The 22,412-nt window shown below is 42.2% G+C and overlaps 1 protein-coding gene across 2 annotated transcripts in view; it reads right to left on the reverse strand.

The window, feature by feature from the left end:
* The window catches only part of CD247 (CD247 molecule), an 85,322-nt gene extending 67,438 nt beyond the window's left edge, over window positions 1-17,884 (reverse strand). Inside the window, exon 1 of one of the 2 annotated variants that reach the window (XM_018046444.1) lies at window positions 17,658-17,884. In XM_018046444.1, coding sequence (XP_017901933.1) covers window positions 17,658-17,715 — 58 coding nt within the window. In that variant the 5' untranslated portion in view covers window positions 17,716-17,884. The remainder of the gene's footprint in view (window positions 1-17,657) is intronic. The other variant, XM_013975200.2, reaches the window with a different exon arrangement.

A 22,412-nucleotide genomic window follows, 5' to 3' on the forward strand; every position in this document is an offset into this window, starting at 1 on the left:
TTCCTCACTGAACCACATCATGGTGAAAAACAACCAGTGTTCAAAACAAATAAACTGAGCCATCATAGAAACAGCCCTTCCAGATAGTCTTAGGAAAGGTTGAGAAACATATTCTAGTGTTTAGGTAAGAAATTAAAATGCTGACTCAAACCATAATTTCAGCAAAGAACATGGTGCTTGGAAAGTTTCACAATCTCTCTGTATCCCTGAGGTACCACTTTTAAGAAGGGTGTCTTAGTTCAAATTCTTCCAGAAGGAGACCCTGAGATGAAGTTTGGAGTACAGGTACTTTATCTGGGAGATATTCCCAGGAAGCAGTGGTGGGCATTATGGATTGACTCATACCCTGTAAAAGACTGTTGAAGTCCTAACCCCTCCCCACCCTGTAACTATGAATGTGACCTTATTTGGAAAGAATGTGTTGGCAGATGCTCAAGGTAAGATCAAGTCACTGGAATGGGTTCTGACCCAAGAGGTCTGTGTCCTTACAAAAAGGAAAAGTTTAAATGCAGAGACAGACTTCCACACCGGGCGGATGCCATGTGGAGTTGGGGGCAGAAATCAGGGTGTTGCACCTACAAGCCAAGGGATGCCAAAAACTACCAGAAAGCCACCAAAAGCTAGGAGAGAGCATAAACCAGAACCTCAGAGAAGGAACCAGCACCCCACTGATTCCTTGATTTTGGACTTCTAACCTTCAGAACTGTGAAAAACCACTAACTGGTTTTCAAGCTATGGTGCTTCAGCAGCCCTAGGAAACAGATATTGTACATATGTGGGGGAGTCTGGCAGGAGCAGAAAGTGAAGTGAAGTGAAGTCACTCAGTCGTGTCCGACTCTTTGTGACCCCATGGACTGTAGCCTACCAGGCTCCTCTGTCCACGGGATTTTCCAGGCAAGAGTACTGGAGTGGGTTGCCATTTCAGCTAGTCACCACTCTTAACAACAGGGCTTCATGATGCTGGCAAATTTGTGGAAATAGGTGGTGCAGGGTTAGCATATGCGACGGCAAGGCTATTTGGGTCTGAATTCAGTCCCTGGCCCAGAGCTGCCCCTACAGGGCGTTGGACCTCCTACACTGCCAGCGCCTTCTGTACCGCTTCCTGCATGGCCAGGTGCACAGAATGCCAGAACGAGGCTGCAGGCTGAGAGGTGCAGCTGGAGGCAGCTGGAAGGCAGGCCAGGCACTGAGGGGGAGGCCAGTGTGGTATGAACATGCATCATCCCCTACAGAGGACATGCTAAACCTTGCCCAGGCTGTTGGGAGTTTCCGTTGCAGAGTTTAGCACCTGGGTTATTTAAGAAGGGTAAAATATTACTGACCTCTCTTTTCACTGGAACAATTCTCCCAATCAGTGTCCCTAAATTATGTCCCCCTAATCATTCACCTGTCCTGATTGCCATGGGGATATGAGTAGGAAATGAGAGCTGCTCGAAAGGAATGGAGCGTCTAAATCATACTGCTGTCCTGCCTTGGATATATTCCTCCCATTCCTGGGGTGTCTTCCTCTCCCCTCTTTGAACTGAGTCCTACCCATTCAACTCCTGTGACCCCAATGTGTATCCCTTTGCTCCTCCAGCATAGCTTTCTGAAAGCCCTTACATTTGAACTACTTGATACTGTTCTCCATTGAACTTTTTTTGAACGATTCTGCAGACCATTTAATAGCAGTTCTCTGAAAATATAAATGCCAAATTGGGTCAAATCAATTCATACACTATTACATACTGTTTCTCCCTCTCTTCCTCTTGGGGATGTGTAAGGCACATTTGCAGAGAGAAGGTTCTGACAAGTCCTGCATTGAAATGACAACGAAAGAAACCTTCCTTAAGTTTGCTCAAACTAGTGTTTCCAGTACGTCTATCCCTTCTTGCTGTGGTACAGCAGTCCTATCTTGCAGAATACAGTTTGGGAAACAATGCCTTTGTTATAGACTTCAGTGAACAAGACCTTTAGGAGTCAGCTCCTTTGGATGAGAAGGGCTGGCTCATGTGAGAAGCTGGCCCCATGGAGGGAAGTCAGTACTGGGCCTCGAGTGGGAGTGGGCTATACACCACAGTCCCAAGGGCCATGAATGTGAGGTCCCCCAGGCTCTTCATCCCAGAACCATTCAGAGGGTGGGGAATGAGTTTCCAGGGACGGGCAGGGGGCTACTAAGAGCCCTTCCTAAGGTAAGACATTCTGTTCCTAACACCAGATCTGCCCTTTCCCAAGTTTTTGTGGCAAGCAAACCTCAGCTCCTACCACAAAGTTCATAACAAATGTAAGCTATTATCTCCCAGGGGCAATATAGTTCATAGTGGGGGCCAGGCTGCCTGGGGTCAAAGCCCAGCTCTAGCTCATGTAGCCATATGCCACTGGGCCTCAGCCCCTACCTGCATCACGGGGACACCAGCAAAAGTGCCAGAGGACTATCTGGCCTAATGCACGTAAACAACACAGAAAACAAGCTCCTCTCAACAACAGCTCATGCCACTTCACCAGACCAGTCAGATATCTCTGTCGTGTCTCGAAACTGTGAGTTCTCTGAGCATAGCAACTGGGACTCACCACGGTGCAGTCGCTGACGTGTAATAGTGCTTCCTCAGAAAATATATTCAGGATGAGTTAAAGGATGGCTATGCTCTTACTTTATTTCTACCTCTGATATTATTTCCAACAATGGTATGTTGTTATAACATACCCTCCTCACTAATAGGAAGGTAACTCGATTTTCTCTCATTGTAGTCTTTTCTCTCCAGCTAGAGAGGACCTGTCATGACTAGATGGCTGCCAGGGCCTTTGATCAGTGGGTCACTGTCCTTGTGGTCTTCACGGCCCTGGGCAGTCACAGCAGAGATGTTTAAGCTGCCATGCCATATCTGTCTGTCTTAGCCGTGAATGGGGTGCCAAGCAAGGAGGTGCTATACCCAGGTAGAATCACATCACAGAAAGCTCTTAAAGGAAATTCTTCCAAGTCCAAAGGGTCAGTCTTGCTCATCCTAGGAAGGTCATCCGCTGGTAAACAACTGATGAGAAAATCTGGACGCATCTCAACAGAAAGTTGAATGTGTCTGTCTATGCTATGAGAGGGCTTCCCCAGAGGCTCAGCAGTACAGAATCTGCCGGCAATGCAGGAGATGCAGGTTGGATCCCTGGGTCAGGAAGATCCCCTGGAGGAGGGCATGGCCATCCACTACAATACTCTTGCCTGGAGAATCCCACGGACAAAGGAGCCTGGCGGGCTACAGTCCACTGGGTTGCAGAGAGTCAGACATAACTGAAGCTACTTAGCATGCACACACGTATGCTACGAAAATCCACTAAGCGAAAATTCACACTCATGAAAACAGTTGAATTAGAAAATGAATTCTTCCATTACTAAATAATTTGATAACACTCTCCCAAGTAAGTGTTGTTATAATATTCTCTTCCACCAAACTTTCAAAGAGCCTCATCTAGCGGGGGGAAGGTCCTTTTGTATGTGGCTAATATTTTTTTGTTTGTTTTAAAAAGCAGTTTTGTTGAGTCATCATTTACATATATTAGGCATTTTCTGAACCTAGATGTAGTAATAATATAAGGAATCTGGATCATTTGTTTGTTCATTAAACTTTTATTTTATATAGACAAAAAGTACTCTCCCTCCACTCAAGCTTCTATACACCAAATTCTCACTGTTCTTCAAAATTTTTGTCCATTAATGCTGCAGGCCCTGACCTACAGGGCAACAGGCTGCAGGAGGGCCTTGCTTTACAGCACCTGCTCTCCTGTAGCCCCTGAGAGAAGATCAAATCAGCACTCCTCCCAGAATCCTGTCAGGAGAAAGACAGACAGGGGATAGGCAGAAAGAAAGCCAAACACACACACACACAAGTAAATCGAGCCAGAGTGCTTTCTGCCTCTTGGACCACCATTTCTGCTCTGGTAAGATCCAGAAGTAGAACTTAAGGGTATCTATCTTTTTCAGCTCAAATATTCTGTGATTCTGTCATATCAGGGAAGCCCCACTTAGGTCACAGAAAATCTTTCCAGAGAGGCTCCGTTCTTATCACTGAAACTAAAATTCACTGACGGCATTCCCCATACCCACAGCAGCTAATCATGATATTACCAAAGCCACTTTTGATTACAAAGTAGTTGCTGCTAAGTCGCTTCAGTTGTGTCCGACTCTGTGCAACCCCAGAGATGGCAGCCTACCAGGCTCCCCCGTCCCTGGGATTCTCCAGGCAAGAACACCGGAGTGGGTTGCCATTTCCTTCTCCAATGCATGAGAGTGAAAAGTGAAAGTGAAGTTGCTCAGTTGTGTCTGACTCTTCACGACCCCGTGGACTGCAGCCCACCAGGCTCCTCCATCCATGGGATTTTCCAAGCAAGAATACTGGAGTGGGGTGCTATTGCCTTCTCTGTACAAAGTAGTTACACTATATGAAAGGTGCATTCCTGATGATTTTCCAAAATTCTAGTTAATTTCTCACAGGAATAAATGCAAAATTAGAGCCACATTATTGTAAATAGTGCACATAAATTGAGACCTTATTAATTGTTTGTATTGCATTATTTTCATTTGCATAATTCAAAATCCCATTAAATGTGATTTTTATAGTCCCTTGGAAAAGATTTTTTAAAAACCTTCAGAGAAAACGAATGAAGGTGATGGAAGAGAAAGGTGAAGTCCCATGGTCATACCTGATGGAGAAAGACTGTGGTTTTGAAGGAATTCTATGGGGAAAGCATCCAGGAAAATGGAGAGGACTCCCTAGAGAGGACTCATTACAGGGACAGCACGTAGGCCCATAGAGAGGACTCCCTCGAGAGGACCAAGCAGCACAGTCCTTGGGTAATCATTCTGCACTGAATCTGAAATGATTAGCCAATTTGGAGGTTAGATGCCTTTTTTTTTTTTTTAATTAAAGTTACTCCAGGCTTCATGGGAAATAGATGGGGAAACAGTGGAAACAGTGTCAGACTTTATTTTTGGGGGCTCCAAAATCACTGCAGATGGTGACTGCAGCCATGAAATTAAAAAACACTTCCTCCTTGGAAGAAAAGTTATGACCAACCTAGATAGTATATTCAAAAGCAGAGACATGACTTTGCCGACAAAGGTCCATCTAGTCAAGGCTATGGTTTTCCAGTGGTTATGTATGGATGTGAGAGTTGGACTGTGAAGAAGGCTGAGTGCCGAAGAATTGATGCTTTTGAACTGTGGTGTTGGAGAAGACTCTTGAGAGTCCCTTGGACTGCAAGGAGATCCAATCAGTCCATTCTGAAGGAGACCAACCCTGGGATTTCTTTGGAAGTAATGATGCTGAAGCTGAAACTCCAGTACTTTGGCCACCTCATGCAAAGAGTTGACTCATTGGAAAAGACTCTGATGCTGGGAGGGATTGGGGGCAAGAGGAGAAGGGGATGACAGAGGATGAGATGGCTGGATGGCATCACTGACTTGATGGACATGAGTCTGAGTGAACTCCGGGAGTTGGTGATGAACAGGAAGGCCTGGCGTGCTGCGATTCATGGGGTCGCAAAGAGTCGGACACAACTGAGTGACTGATCTGAACTGAACTCCAGGCTTGCATGCTACTATGAAATATTCAACCCGCAATTTAAAAATCCCTAAACAGCCAAATCCTCTCTTTATCCCTTGGCACAGTGGAGCCATTTTGAGCTCTTAAAAATGGCTGACAGGAATTTTCTGAGTAAGCTATGGTCAGAAACCAAACCAGAAATTAGATTGACTTCAAATCTGAAGTTTGAGTTTAGAGCCATAGCTAGAAATTGATGTGTTTTTTTTTTCCTAATGAAAAAAATCAAGAAATTATCATGAAGATCAAAAACTGCTCTCCAAACCTTCCCTTTCACATCCTCCCCCCAGGCGACTTTGGATTGCAAGAGTTCGTGATTATAACTTTATTCACAATCCGTTTTTGGTTTCCAAGTAGCTCCCTCTCCAAGATGAAATTACAAAGCTTTGAAAATTAGAAGCACCCTTCTGCTCACACCAAAGAGCTATTCCTGATGAGATGCTCTGTTGAAATGGAAGGAATTTGCTTTACAGCAGCCTCCCTTGTGGAATTCTGGATAGAAACGTTTAACAATACAGCATTTGCAACGGGCAGGTGAGAGCTGACCAAGTTTTTAAAGGAGATTTCACAGGCCAGTTCAGCAGGGAGATGGATGGGTGAGCTGCGGTAGATACAATTATTTGACTTTCTGAGCTGTTCTTTTGAAGCCTCTACACTTAATAGAAAGAAATAGAAAAATCCTCTTTGCCAACCTTTTGTAACTCAATCTTTATTGTTCCCACTGAAATCCAAAGAAAACAGACAAGATTCATTTTGTCCATAAAGCATTTGTGTATTTTATATAGGTCTGGGTTTTGAAGTGTTGATAGTGAAGTAGAAGAAAAGACAAAGTTTCCTCTCTAATCTGAAGAAATCAAAGGGAGAATTTCTGAAGCTCTCAAGCCTAACTTAGAAGTCCTGGGTGGTATCTCCTGATACATGCCTCTCTTGCTATTAAACTCAGCATGGAAATTAGCACAGGCTCACAAAATGACGGAAATTAGGCTAGACCACAGAGAAGCAAGCCTGTAGGGAAATTAAGACTTCTTCATAAAACCTGAGAACATGACCTATAGAACTAGGGAAGCTTTCTCTTAAAGAAAGAAAGCTCTTCTTTCTTTTCAGCATCCATCTCTCAAAGACTGGTCTGGTTAATGGGCTGGTTGGGCCAACCATCTACAGGATTGTTTGTTTGCCTTGGGGTATATGAGAGGTGCTTGGTAAGTACTCACTCACTGATAAGTCAATTGGTTTACCAAATAATTTGTTTTAAGTGAAAAATTTTGTTTTCATTTTAAGTTAAAAATTTCTTAATTTTTTATTCCTGGTATCAATCCCACAATTTACAGGACAATATACCTGATTTACTGAAAAGAAAAAGACCAAGTATGAAGTGATAAAAGACCTCAGGAATGTACATCTAACTGATACTGCACTGCATTAATCAGCAGCTACACTTTTTGCAAACTGTGGCTCTGACAGTCCGAAGGTTTTCTGTTTAAGCTGCGATAGCTTTTCTGACTGTGGTCATCGTTCCTTCTGCAGCACATTTTTTCAACCCCTTCAGTGCGTTTTGGAGGACTGCCTCAAAGTAATCTGCGGCTTTCCGAATGACTCCTAACTCTCTCCTGCTAAGAACTCTAGCCCTTTCCTGCTGAGTTGTGGAACCTTCTGATACCATATCCACCCCTCCACTACCAGATCTATGACCACCAACATAGGGACCCGAGCTTCTTCCACCAAAACTGTCCCACTTCATAGGCCCATAATTTGATTGCTATTATTCACTATAATTTCCAAATCATTATAGTATCCCCCACTACCATAGTTACTACTGCGAAAATGTCCTCCTTCATTGTAACCATTATCCTCTGCTACCATCAGCATTTCTGTTACCGTGGTTTCCATACTCTGGCCCACCGCCACAATAGCCTTCTCTAATGCAAGACCCAGGACCATTGTGATAGTTGCCGCCCTCATCTCCAAAGTCACTATATCCCCTATTATCTCCTGCTGCCTCCACCTCTATGATTCCATGACTTCTATGGCACCTCTTCCATCAGAGTTTCCACCGTGGCCAAAGTTTCCTCCATAGCCTGTAACATTGCCGCAAAAGTAGTCTTCCAAATTATATTCTTCTGTGTCTCTAATGCCACCAACAGAAATTTTCTTCACTGTTAAATGAAAGCTTCCCTGGTAGCTCATATGGTAAAGAATCTGCCTGCAACATGGGAGACTCAGGTTCTATCACTAGGTCGGGAAGATCCCCTGGAGAAGAGAATGGCAACCCACTCCAGTACCCTTGCCTGGAGAATTTCATGGACAGAGGAGCCTGGTGGGCCATAGTCCACAGGGTCGCAAACAGTTGGACACGACTGAGTGACTAACACTTCCCTTCACTTTCTTTAGGAAGAGCTCTCTTTGGCTTCACTACATACACATCACCCTTGTGTGGTCCAACACATATTGCCCCATCCACCTCTTGTGACTACAAAAGTAAGTCACAAAACTAAAGACTCCGGGACATTTTGTTTGGAGGTTTCTCATGACCGCACGGTCTATGAGTGTGGCCCATTTCTTAAAGTGCTCCATTAAACTATTATCTGCACTTTCAGAGCACCAAAAAACAGTTTTCTCAAACTGCTCTGGTTCCTTTGGATCAAAGCGGTAGCACAAAGACACATAAAATTCTGGTATTTTAGCAAGAATGGCAGATTTTGCTTTAAAGCAGCAAACTTTTTTTAAAATATCATATTTTCAGCTGAGTGCTTCAAAGAAAACACAGGGAAAAGAGTTAAATTCTTGCCACCTTAGAAAGGTCTGGTAAGGCCTGAAATGCGCTGGCAGAAGTTTCAGCAAAAATGAGGCCATTTGTAGCATTTTCCGCTGGGCATCTCCTCCCGCTTCCTTCCAATCCCGTGCTCTCTTCCCCAGCTACGGAGTGAGGAGGCCACTGAAGGCCACTGTGCTACCCAGATGGTTGGAATAACCAGATATTGAAAATAACTATCACACATAACAACAACAACATAAGAAAACTATCGGTCTGGCAATACCAACTCTCGACAGCCAAAGTAGGTTACTTTATCGAATTGCTTATCAATCTGTTTTGAGGGCAGACAGAAAGAAAAGCATCAAATGTATTTTGACTATTTTAGTCAAAACTCATAGGACGACCACTGTGGGAAGAACTGGTGAGAACTGGGGAACTGGTGGCGTTTTCTGCTCTCTGGTATGTGTTCCTGAAACTCTGTGTGCTGGGCCTCCACCCTGAGGAGGGCTCACCGTAGGGAACGTTTGTGTTGGATTTTTAACTATGAGTTATGAGAACAACAATTTTCCACCTTCCTTTGTCACCTTAATGCTGCTAATAATGTCAACAGAGAGTCCAGGAGGTCCTCACATGTCTGGACTTGATTATAAGAGGCAGACAGGGTTTCCATCGGGGGGCCAGGGTAAGGTCAGCATTCTAGGCAGAGGGAACCGAGAGGAAGGCAGAAAGAAAAAGAGCAGGCTTGGGAAAAGGGAGAATTAGGAGGGGAGTTCTTAGGGCAACTGAGTCACCTGAGAAGTCTCTGTATCAACATGGGCAGACCTAGAGATTGTCCTACTGAGTGAAGTAAGTCAGACAGAGGAGATAACATCGTACAACATTTCTTATATACGGAATCTAAAAAGAAATGATATATATGAATTTATTTACAAGACAGAGACCGATTCATAGACTGAGAGAACAAACTTATGGTGGCAGGGGCGGGAGAAGGCGGATGTGGGGAGGGGATAGTTCGGGAGTTTGGGATGGACATGAGCACACTGCTCTGTTTAAGGTGGATAATCAACAAAGACCTACTGTATAATACAAGAAACTCTGCTCAATGTTTTGTGGCAGCCTGGATGGGAGGGCAGACTGGGGGAGAATGGATACATGTGTATGTATGGCTGAGTCCCTTCAACTGTTCACCTGAAACTGTCATCACATTGATAATCAACTATACTCCAAATAAAATAAAAAGTTTGAAAGAGAGAGAAAGAAAAGGGTCTCTGTGAAGGAGTTGCTCACACCTCTCCATAATCCTGGAGATTCTAGTTTGGACAGAAGTTGTCTTCACTCCCTTCTGCAGAGAATGCCTGGAATGGGTTCAGTGACATCTCAGCTCCGCCATTCTCCTGCCTAGATTGCCAGCTCTAAGCTCAAGCAATGTTTGCCCTTCTTTCTACAGAGCTGTCCTGCTGCCGCCAGCTTCCTCTTAAATGCACAGAAAACCACTCAGTGGTGCACGTGGAGAGATATACCAGCAGAGGCAAGACACGTTCATTTGCACGCCGACAAGCACACACATACGGCAAGCGTGCCAATGAACTCACAGGCTGGGACACGCCAGAACATACGCACAAACACACAGTCTCACACACACCTCCACACGTACCCTGGGGCCCAGACACTTTTACCCCCAGCAGAGCACACAGGCAAACACACCAGCGCACATGTGTGCTGCACCCACCCTGAGCCGGCCCCTTGCTGGAGTCCCCGGGTCTCTTGCCTTCCCCCGGCTTCTCTGGCCAGCCTGCCTCCCAGGGCCGCAGACTGCAATCTCCACCTCCACCCCACCAAGCTATCTTTTCTACTCTTCTCCCTGTAATGGCACCTCACTCCAAGTCTCCCAGCCCATAAGATGAAAAAGCAGTTCTAACTCAGGGCTGACGTTCACATTATGGTTTAGAATCAGAGCAACATCGCATGGTGGGGAACTGGTGAAATGTAGGAACACATAACTGACTTTCTAGTACCTACAGCAATACAGAAAAGTGGGGATTTGTTTAATCTTATATGGTGGTGTTGGTTCTAAGCCATTCTCCCCAGTTCCGAGGTTTGGTGAAAGCCACGCACCTATAGCCAGCAGCCCTGCGGACACCCAGAGAACCTCCCGGAGACTTCTCTTTACCCAGTCTTCCTGCCGGGCATCTTGGGCAGCAGCCCCACTAAGATTAACTGATGTTCAGAATCTGGCAATTTAATGCTTCTGCTCTGAACATCAGATTTCTTATCTGTTTGCTTTGCCCCAGCCAACAGCAAAAGGCTTTGCACTCTCAGAGCTCAACCCAGGCAGATGTAAGTGGACTCAAGGCTAAAATCTGACATAAATAAATAATAATTGATTGTAGACATTTGTTATTTAAAGATAATTCTCCCACTCCTTTGGGATTTATATAAAAAACCAAATCTCAACTCAAAGTCTGTGTGTAATATTAATAGTACACTATTCTTTTAGAAAAACTCACCCCACAAAATCTTACACACTTAATGAAGATACATTGTTACCAAACAGATCAATTAAAGGCTATTATTTAGGATCAAATCTTCTCAAATACAATTTAAATTATATTTTGATCTCCACCTATGCATAATGTGGTAGGGGCAAGGAGGGGTGCCCTTCTGCATACACAGAAGCTGGTTGAATTGCAAACTGAGGTTGGTCCCTCTCAAGAAATGCTCCCAAATATGTGTTTTTATTAAGAGGAAAACAGGAAAGATGGATTTTACCATTTGGGGTGAACATGAGTTCAGAATTATAGTAATAGGCCAGAGGAAAACACAATCCTATATTAACAACCAAATTTTTATACTCAGGAAAAAATATATTAATGAGGATACTCAGTATCAAAACAGTTATTTCTTACTTCAGAAATTGAAAGGAAAATCACAATACATGCTTACTAAGGGGAATACCTTCAAAAGTCTGCTTCAGAATTCAGTCATCGCATGTATAATATTGCAAGTTGACAAAAAGCCTGGGGAGAGGCTGCATTGAACATTCGAGAGCACACACCTTGAACAAGGGATCAGAAAAATTGTGTTTGAGGCCTGGACTCAGGCAAGTCACCAAACCTCTGATCCTCGTTTCTCTTTCTATAAAAAGAGAATCTTACTACTTTTTCGGCTGACTTGCCATAGGAGAGTTATGAGTGAAGGTATTGGAAAGCATTTTGTAAATATAAAGGGGTAACTGCACTAAGAGAACGTTGGTCTGGACCAGTGAGGATCCTGCCTGTCTTTATTCAAATGCTTTCTATTTATTTTTTTCCCCTTGAGCCTGAAAATTAGTTGCTGAGTATCACAAATCATAACCGGCAAGCAAAGCAGACGGTGAAAGCTCCTAACATTTCCACCACTGCAATTTGGCTGCTTCAGACAGCAGTTTGCTTTCTGTCAATTCTCAGCAACAAAGTCCTTGTGTGGCCATAAATCTACAGTCGATGCACAAGCGTAAGGGACAAGCCAGAAAATGCTGGACTCTGTCCTTGGATTTTTCACAGTGGGAGCTTCTGCTTAGAGAGTTAAAATTATGTGATAAGGTAGAAGTCTGGACTGTTTTTTTATAAGTGTGTGTTTTATTTGTTTATTGGAGCTTCAGAGAAGAGTAAGATTTAGGTTCCTAATTCTATGAGCCAATACCAGTGAGATGGTAGGCAACTTAAACGTTCTTAAAATTCTGGTAATTTTACAAGACTATGCAATTCATTTTGTAGCTGAAAGGGGTGTTCAGCTCTCCTCTCATCTTACAGATGCAAAAACTAAAGAGATTTCTGCCCAAGTTTACACTGCAATTTAGTGACAGAGGAAGAAAAAGAAAGCATGTTAATACTAAGGTTTCTACTTTCTTCTACCAGAAAAATGATATCCTTTCTATTTTGTAGGTTGGGAAACTGAGGCACATAGCATAGTGATTACTGCTTTTGCAGCACTTTTGTGTACAGGCACTTCTAAGTAGTATTTCCAGCCCACACTGCTCTCCATGAGGCAAGACATCGCAACCGCCATCTCGCAGAAGAAAGGGGCTCTGAAGGTAAGCAACAGGCCACAGCGAAAGGACGGTGAGGAATCACATCTAGATCTTTTTGGTTCCATGGCCACCTCTGTCCCTCCACCCTATTGCCTGCTCCAGAAAAGATAAGAAACACTTGCAGATGGTCAGTTAGGGAAAAAATTATCTTTCCTTGATGGAAAAACTGTTTAGACTTCAATAGAAGTCTAAAGTATCCTAGGAAATGTTTTGTTACTTTAACCTATTATTTTAATTATCAACCCTAGAGAAATTAGCCCAAGGAAGTAAGTCAGGAAAAAAAATTGTAAGCTATATATCTTAAGATTTTCTTGCAGGATTAGCTATAATAACAAAAATTAGAAATAGCGCAAATGTCCAACAATAAGTAAGAAAATCTGAGGCATAAACTATGGAAGTTAACATAACAATTAAAAATAATCATGAAAGCTAAGCATAAAAAAGATGCTCAGAATAAAATATTAAGGAAAAAACCACATGAAAATGTTTTTGTAATAACAACTGTAATAAGCGCCAATACTTTGGCCACCTGATGCGAAGAGCAGACTTCAGGGTCAGAAGAGAGCCTGATGCTGGAAAAGACTGAAGGCAGGAGGAGAGGGGGACGACAGAGGATGAGATGGCTGGACGGCATCACTGACTCAATGGACATGAGTTTGAGCAAGTTCCAGGAGATGGTGAAGGACAGGGAAGCCTGGCATGCTGCAGTCCACGGGGTTGCAGAGAGTCGGACACGACTGAGCAACTGAACAACAAATAGCAGCTATATAAAGAAAATATTGGAATGGAATATTTTTCAAATTAATAACTTCCTCTGATTTTATGATATTTTTTGTAAAATATCTCAAATGAAGACAGAGGGAAAAAAAATGATAGCTCGTTGAGATATTTACTTAGCAACTGAGACCATATTGGACTATAATGATTAGATATCCTGCTTTTTTTTTCTTTCTATATTTTGAAACAGTTAGACAATTTAATAATGTGATTTATGCTTTAATCCACAAATTTTTATTTTTCTCCTTGTTGCCTTTCATTAATTTACTAGTCCATTAGTTAATCTCTAGCAGTGGTAGCCTTCTTTATTTTCTGTTTTTCCTTAATGTTAAAGCCAAATGAGAAAAATGAATATTTTTCTTTGTCTACTTTTCAAGATATAGTATTAGTTGAATCATATGAAATTATCATTTTTGTAGGTCTCAAATAAATGAATATCGAAAATTTCTTATGGTCCAATCAGAAAATTTTAACAATGGTAGGATTTTATCTTAGACCATCCTTATTAATAATTTTAATCAGTCTGTTTACTCAAACTGCCTTGTTCCCTCCACCAGTTTAATTTTTAAAGTACTTTGTTTTACGCTAAGTTCTCTAGAAGAAAGGTCTAAATAATGCCCCTCCATAAACCGTTACAGTGAATTTAACCGCACAGAAAGGTCTAGACTTCATTCTTTCACTCACCCGTTTTAATTCACCCAACAAATATTTACTGTGTGTGAGCTCTGCTTCAAACACTGTGCTAAGTGCTGGGGTATCTCTGAGCAAGATTAAAGCATCTTTTTCCCTCAGAAAACACAGATTGTGTTTTAGATTGGAAGGAGTATCTGTGTATGTGCAGCGACCAAACAGATCATTCATTTTGTTTCAATTAACAGATCAAATGACTAGTTTGATTATTTTTAACCAAATGGACTTTATGTTTTCTCAAATTGGTTGAATCTACAGTCACTTTAGTGTTGATAAGAACTAACCTTGGCCCAAACAGAAGAAATTTATTTCGAACTATTGCTGCTATTTATTTAATCAAGTAGCTGTGAGTGAAAGTCACTCAGTCATGTCTGATTCTTAGCAATATATAGTTCGTGGAATTCTCCAGGCCAGAATACTGGAATGGGTAGCCTTTCCCTTCTCCAGGGGATCTTCCCAACCCAGGGATCAAACCCAGGTCTCCCATATTGCGGCGGATTCTTTACCAGCTGAGCCAGCAGGGAAGCCCCTATAGGTAAATAAGGCTCAGGAGAAAAAGGATTACAGAGTGTGTTTGGACAACTCTAGTTGTGCCTAACTCTTTGAAATAAAACAGAAAACACCATATTCAGGGATTCTTGAAAATAAAAGTGCATATCCAATTTAAAAAATAATTTTTTTAAAGACAAAGGAAAAAATAAAATGATTTTTTAAAATAATATTCAGCAGTGGTTATTCACCTAAGCAACAGTTTCGCAGCTCTTTTTCTGGGGAAAGTTTTGCAGCAGCAGACGTGTAAATAGGCTAGCAAATCTGAGAAAGGCCGTGGTAGAAAATGAAGCAGATCATGTGGAAAAGCAGAGCCAGAGGAGCAGAAATCAAAATAAACCACTGGCGAAAGTGCCATCCATGAAAAACTTCCTGGCGTCCTGGCGTCACTCAAAAGCTCCCCTCAAGCACAGCCCCAAGCAGTTTAAGCAAAGGTCTGATTGCAAAGAGTGTTCAGTTATATGCCCTGGCCACTGCGCATCCACACCGACCATTCGGCAGAAATTCGGGTTGGCCACCCTGACCAGCGATGACCAGGCCAACTGTGTTCTAATTTGCTCCCCGTAACTGCTTGTATCTATTAGCCATATTTCCACTTTGAGGGAATATCTCCTGGAGGATGAGTATCTCTGAAAAATAAAAATGGTTCCTGTAACGCTCATCCTGTGACCCAGCGAAGGTTTGACACTTGTTCACAACTGGGCCTACCACTGGCAGGGATCACCGCTGTGTTCCCGAGCTGTTACGGGTATGCTCAAAAACCAAAAGGAGGGTGAACTGGATCTCAACAGATGGAGAAAACGTCCAGTGCTGCTCTACAACACAATCAAAAGCAGGTTAAGAATCCCAGCCATGGGTTTCCATTTCCTGTCGCTGGGTAATGAAAACAAGAAAACAGTCCAGGGTGTAATAGTAATAAAAATTAATACAACTTTCACGTATTGACAGTTTAGTATGTATCGGGCATGCAACATTTACTTCTCATTTTCACAACTCTGCAATGAAGGTTATTCTTACTTTAAAGGTGAAAAAACTGAGGACCAGAGAGCTTAAGTGACTTGCCTAAGGTTGCACAGCTGAGAAATTGGCAGCACTGTAATTGGCCTGACTCTTCCCACGTCACCTTTTCCTGAGCCTGTGTGTCAAAGCTGCACCTCCTTACAAAGGAAGGACCAAGGCCGCATTGACCACTGCGAGGTAGTGACCACCTTGGTGTTAAAGGCACTGATGAGTTGAGGGCTCTACAGACAAAACTCTGCCCATACCATTAGGCACTCCATCTTAATCTCTTTCAGCTTCAAGTGACTGTCTTAGCAGACTCACCCAGGAAGACTTCCTCAGGTAGACAGACTGGGGTATTATTTGCTGTGATCTTAATGATCTGGGCAATTGCAAGAAAACAAATGGAAAAGTCTTAGTAAAAAGAAGTCTTAAAAGGGTTTGGGGAGTAAGTAACTTAATTGAGCGAGAAAAGAAGGAAGATCGCAACTCAAATTTCATCAGCAGCCTTTCCTCCAAAGGAAATCATAAAGCATAAGTCTCCTCAGCCAACATGAGTGCCTTTTGTGGCCCTTGGTGTTAAAGGCCTCTCTAAGCCTCCCTTGCCCTCCCTCAATGAGGCTAGGACGCTCATCTAAAAAGAGCTGAAATTTCAATCTCCAAACTGGCAAAGCAAGTGGCCTTGAAAGATGGATCTAAAGCTTTTCTTCCTGTACACTGCTTGTGGAAATGGGCATGGCCCCCATCTTGTCTTCTGGGTGGGGTTTTGTTTACCACTCCTGGCAGCTACTACAACTCAAGCAGCTTTATTTTCTTTTCTAATTCTATTGTCCCTGCCTTAGCCCCAGGGCTCAAAACAAATTGACCCCTGAGGAAACTTCAGATTGCTGTTATTTGTTCCCTCTGAAGTCATTGAATTCATAGGCCCTCATGGCGTCATGGGTCCTCCCAAGCCCTGCACACAAGGATGGGCTGCTCTGGGCTCGCGCTGGTGTCCTTACCCCACAGTACCACGTGACTCACACCCAGCAAGCCTTTTCTGAGAAGAGAGCTGTGATGTTACAGAAAACCCCATGATTACTTAGTCCTCGAAGCCCCCAAGGCCCTAGGCCGGGGCTGTGCCACGTTCTCTGGTAGGAGCAAAAGTACCAGTGGCCTCTCCAGCTCTCCCACCATTGTTGCCAAACACCCTCCCATGCTGAGGTGAGCTGTAGAGTGGAGAAAAGGCGTTGGTTTTTGACCACTCTCCCAGTTTTTTAGATTCAAATACAGCCTGTCCCATTTCTTGTAAAAATGCCAAGATGCCAAACCCCAGACAGAATCCATTTTGTCTTCTTTTCACTTCTTATTATTCTTATCTGAGCAGGAAAACACAGCGGGAATGAAGGATTGTAGAAAAGCTAGTCTCCGGGGCCTGAAATGAAGTGAAGAGTGAGTTCTCTTGTTGGTTGGTTGTTCCTCGTGGTGGTGACCTAACAAGTCACATCCTCTCATCTGCCCCCTACGTTCTGTCAGCATCTCTGGCTTTTTGGCCTCAGACAGAGAGCTGCCTAAAGCACGGGGCAGTGGGTGAGTCACGGAGCCCGGGGTGGGTGTGTCATCAAGCAGCCGTCGGCTGTGGGGTGCAGGGGCAGCCATGTCAGAGCTGAGCCTAGATGTGGGCCTTGAAGAAGGCCGCTTCCCTTCTTCGTTAACCCAGTCAGTGCCTGGCTTATGGAGACGCTTCAGGTAAGTCACAGCCATGACCCTCTCTGCCCAACGGCACATGAAACACTCTTTGTCGGCGAAGCAGGAAGGCGGCTGAGTGATGGAGCCAGCAAGGTAGTAAGGAAAGAATACACAAAGACTCGGAAAATGCTTCAGCACAAAATGTGGCCTGGGTGAGGCTTTCTGGTCCCTCCCAGCTTCTGTTAAGTTCTCCCTCTCCTCTTGTCCACACAAGTCCTGCCTCAGTTCCTCCTCATCCTTCCCCCGTCTCAGACTTCTCTCTCTTTTTATCACTGGAAAAATCCATACTTCACACAGGTCTGTTTTCAAGCAGCTGACTCTAAGCTAGTTTCCAACTTGGCCATATTGAAGCAGATGTCTCTGTAGAAACAGACCCTTCCCTGTTCAGCTGTCCATTGCTTTGGAGAGGGCAAGATTTGAAGGAGACATTGGCTCCTCTCCACGCCTCTGCTCTCTCCCTCCACCCCACACACATATGTACAAAGAGTTCCTCAGAGCTCATTTCCTTCGATACATCCAGCCTTACCTGTAACTGGGAACTGCGCCTGTAGGACGGCCACAATGACAAGTGCTGTCCACTTCATCTTGTCCTTCCCCAGGATGGTGCAGGAGGCAGAGGCTGAGGCAGCTGTGACGGGATGAAGAAGAGGAAAGGCGTCTCTGCTGGCTTTGTTCTGCTGCTGTCTCCTCAGGAAGTGGAGGACGATGGGCCTTTGAGAAGGCACCTGCCAACCAGGCCAAGAAACTCACACTCCCCCTTTCGGTTCACAGGCAGGAAGCTCTGGAGGTTTGAGGGTTTGGGGTGTGTGCTTGTGTCTGTCTGTCTGAATTTTTGCTATATATATATATATATATTTTTTTTTTTTTTGGTCTCCTTTAACCATTGTTTTATTTTCCTTCTTTCCAATTTTTGTCTGCGTGATAGTTGCCCAGTCAGGCCTCACTCTTTGCAACCCCATGGACTGTAGCCTGCCAGGCTCCTCTGTCCATGGAATTCTCCAGGCAAGATTAGTGGAGTGGGTTGCCATTTCCTTCTTTTTGTCTAATTTTTGTCTAATTCTTTTTGTCTAATTTTTATCTAATTCCTATCTTGATTGGTATAGTCAGCCCCTAAGCAAATACAAGTTCCCAGTGCATTTAAGAATGTTCGCGGCTCTCCAAGTTCCCAGTGCATTTAAGAATGTTCGCGGCTCTCCTAGATTCATGTATTTTACGGTGGTTGGTGAGACAACAGAGCTCTAGATTCAGAGTCAGGTAAATGTGGAGATAGAATACTTGGGTCTTAGTGCCATCTCTGCTATCTGCTTGCTGTGCGGCCTTGAGTAAGTCACTCAGCATCTCTAGACCTCAGCGTCCCTACCTATAAAGCAAATCATTGAGGATGCGGATATGAACTTGGCTTGAATTTGGACCATAGAAAATAGAAGAATTCACATAATACTTCAAACACTTTTGTTATTTGACAGATTTAAACATTGAACCAACTTACAATAATAAAAAGATTAATACTCATAAATAAACTGTATTATTTATACAGTGTAATAAAGTATAAGATCTATGTGAAACAAACTTTCAAACATTACTGAAGAATACAGAAAGGACTTGGGTAAATGGAAAGATGTATCTTGGTCTTTGATAGAAAACTTCCTTTTAAGAAGCCCACGATTCTCTCTAAATTAATCAACCCATACTTCTACAAATACCAACAAAAGTTTTAGCACAAGATAATCTTGGTTGAAAGTTTGCATGAAAAATTAATGTACAAAAAATAGTGACGACTCAAAAAAAACACAAGCAATCAAAGAAAAAAATAGGTGAATTGGAATTCACCAAAATTTAAAACTTTTGTGCATAAAGGACACTATCAAGAAAGTAGAGACAATCCATAGAAAAAATAGTTGTAAATTAAATATTGATAAGGGTATAGTATTCAGAATATAACTCAACTAGAAAAAAAAAGTAAAAATCGGCCAAAGATCTGAATAGATGTTTCTCCAACAAGCACATGAAAAGATGATCAATATATTTGGTCACTAGGGAAATGAAAATCAAAACTATAGTGAACTATAACTTCGCATATACTAGGATGGCTAAAATTTAAAAACACAAAGTGCTGGTAAGGATGTTAAGAAGTTGGAACTCTTATACATTACTGGTGGAAACGTGGGAAATTTCCCTATGGAAAATGTGTGACATATCCTCAAAAATTTAAATAGAATTATCACACAACCCAGCAATTCTACTCATAGGCATATACTCAGGTGAATTGAAACCATGTGCGCATTAAAACTTGTACATGAATGTTTATAGTAGCATTATTCAAAATAGCCCCAAACTGGAAACAACCCAAATGTCCACGAACTGAGGAATAGATAAACAAATCGTAAATCTAAACAATAAAATATTATACTTGCAACATGGTCGAAACTTGAAAACAGTATGCTAAATGAAACAAGCCAAACACAAAAAGACCAAATATTATATGATCGCATTAATACAAAATGGCTATAATAAGCCATAGAGACAGAAAGTAGATCAGTAGTTTTCAGAGGACAAGGAAAGGGGGAAATTGGGACTAATTCTTAACAGGTATGAAGTTTCTTTTGAGAATGATCAAAATGTTCTAGAACTAGATTTATTGTGATGATGTATGACACAGTGAATATACTAAAAGCCTCTGAGTTGTACACTTTAAAATGGTAGACTCATGTGAATTACATCTCAGTACAAAAATAATGCTAAATAAGCAAAAGAACAGCCAGGAAAACTCTGTAAAAGAGGAGCAATGAGTGTGAAATAACCCTGCAAAACATTAAGCAGAGAGACATGGTTACCATATAGCAGTTGTGATCATATAGACTCAAACACACGTGGTCAATTGGTTTTTTATAACGGGACTAGGAAAATTCAGTGGAGAAACAACCAACCAACAAACGGTATCTCTATGGTGGAAAAAAAGCCCTTATTTTATACTATATGCAAAAATTGACTGAAACAGTCCATAGGTGTAGATGTGGAACATAAAACCATAAAACTTCTGGAAAAAAAAGAAAAATCTTCATGTTAACACATTTGAAGCACAAACTATAAAAGAAAAATAATTGGTAAATTTGACTTCATCAAAATTAAAACCTTTGTTCAGTGGAAAACACCATTAAGAAATTGGAAAAGCAAGCCATTGACTCAGAGAAATTACTTGCAAATACATATATCAGACAGAGGACTTATATCCAGAATATATATAGAATGCCTTCATATTCATAATAAGATAATTAAATCAACAAGAAAATGGATAAAATATTTGAATAAAAAATTCCTCAAAGAAGATAAATGGTCAGTAAGCACATGAAAAAGATGCTGAACATCACTAATAATTAAGGAAACACAAATTAAAATGCAATTAGATACCACTACACACCGACTAATATAGCTAAAATTAAATAATTGACCATATCAAGTGTTGACAAGGATATGGAGGAACTGGAACTTTCATACATTAGATGATAAGAATGTAACATGATACAATTTTGGAAAAAGTTTGGCAGTTTATGAGAAAGTTTAATATACATCTAATATATGATTAGCCAATTCACTCTTAGGTAATCTACCCAACAGTAAAGGAAACACATTTCCGTACAAAGATCTATATGTGAATATTCATAGCAACTTTATGTCCGTAATAGCCAAAAACTGGAAACCACCCAGATATCCATCCCCAAATATATGGATGAATTATGATATATCCATAATGAAATAATGCTAAATAATAAAAAGGAATAAGCTGTTAGTAACAAAACAACATAGCTGAATCTCAAAATCATACTGAGTGAAAGAAGCCAGGCAAAAAGTAAATATTGAGTGATTCCATATACAATTCTAGCTCTGTCATAAGGGCTGAGTACCTTTACACATAATAAGTACCCAAACGTTGTTCAATTACAACAAGCACTATTTTTTTACTTTTTATTTATTTATTTTTGGCTGCACGCAGGGGCTCCTCCCTAGCTGTTGTACTCGGGCTTTTTAATGTGGTGGCTTCTCTCGTTGCAGAGCATAGGCGCTAGGGTGCACAGGAGGCTTCCTAGGGTGCGCTGCAACATGTGGAATCTTCCTGGACCAGGGATCAAACCTCTGCATTGGCAGGCAGACTCCTAACCACTGGACCGCCAAGAAGTCCACAACAAATACTTTTTGAGTCTACAATGTGCCAAGCCCTGTACTATAATGCTGAAGATATGACTGAGTAAAACAAAGAATCTTCACCCTCATGAAATTTTCAGGCTTGTAAGGGTCTAAAAACATATTAGAAAATTAGTAACAGAAAATTCATAGAAAAGGAAGTAGCAAATGGCTTTTCTAAATGTTTGTTTGTATGTTTATTTACTTATGGCTGTGCTGGGTCTTCACTGCTGTGCACGGGCTTCTCGTCGCAGTGTCTTCTCTTGTTGCAGAGCAAGTCTGCTCTAGGGGTGCAGACTTCAGTAACTGGCACACGGGCTTAGCTGCCAGCATGTCCCCTGCGCTGGCAGGCAGATGGAATGCCGCTGGAATGCCAGGGAAGTCCCGGCTTTTAAATGAATGAAAAATCCTCAATATCATTCAAAATGAGATAAATCAAAATTATAACTGCAGTGAACATACATTCTTACCTATTATATTGGTATCACCCTCTCTGCTGGGTTCCATTTTTTCTTGCCTCTCAAGGACCTTATTCCAGAAATTTTCTCTTCTTTCTCCTTATCTCTTCTTATCAATATACAAGCGTGTTATTTCTCCCATCTTTAAAAAAATCCCTCAAATCTTTGAGAAAACTTTGCACATTGGAGCTTGCACCAATGGCAACTCTTGGTGGTTATAGCACCAAGAGTTATCCAGGCTTCTCCATATGAAGTAGGCTGGATTAGCCTGCTGGGGACACAACTCAGCTGACTGCCAGGGAACTGAGTAGTCATCTTAGGTCACCCAGCCACAGCAGAGTCACCAGGGAACCGCAGTCACGTGAGTGATGCCCGCTGATGCCAGAGTACTGCCTATCTGACCCCAGCCTAAGCTGCTGACCCACAGAATCATAAATACAGAAAACAGGTTTGTTCTAAGTTACTAAATTTGGGATAGCTGTTACACTGCTAGATAACAGAAACACTCAAAATCCTCATATCAATCTCAGCAAATGATCTAATTGGCCCAGGCTGTCTTATGCTCACCTCTTGGATCAACCATTGTTTCCAGTGGGAACAAGACAAGCCTAGAGATGAGACATTATGATTAACAACCCTAGAGA

The sequence above is a fragment of the Capra hircus genome, chromosome 3, assembly GCF_001704415.2.
Source record: "Capra hircus breed San Clemente chromosome 3, ASM170441v1, whole genome shotgun sequence".
Lineage (NCBI taxonomy): Eukaryota > Metazoa > Chordata > Mammalia > Artiodactyla > Bovidae > Capra > Capra hircus.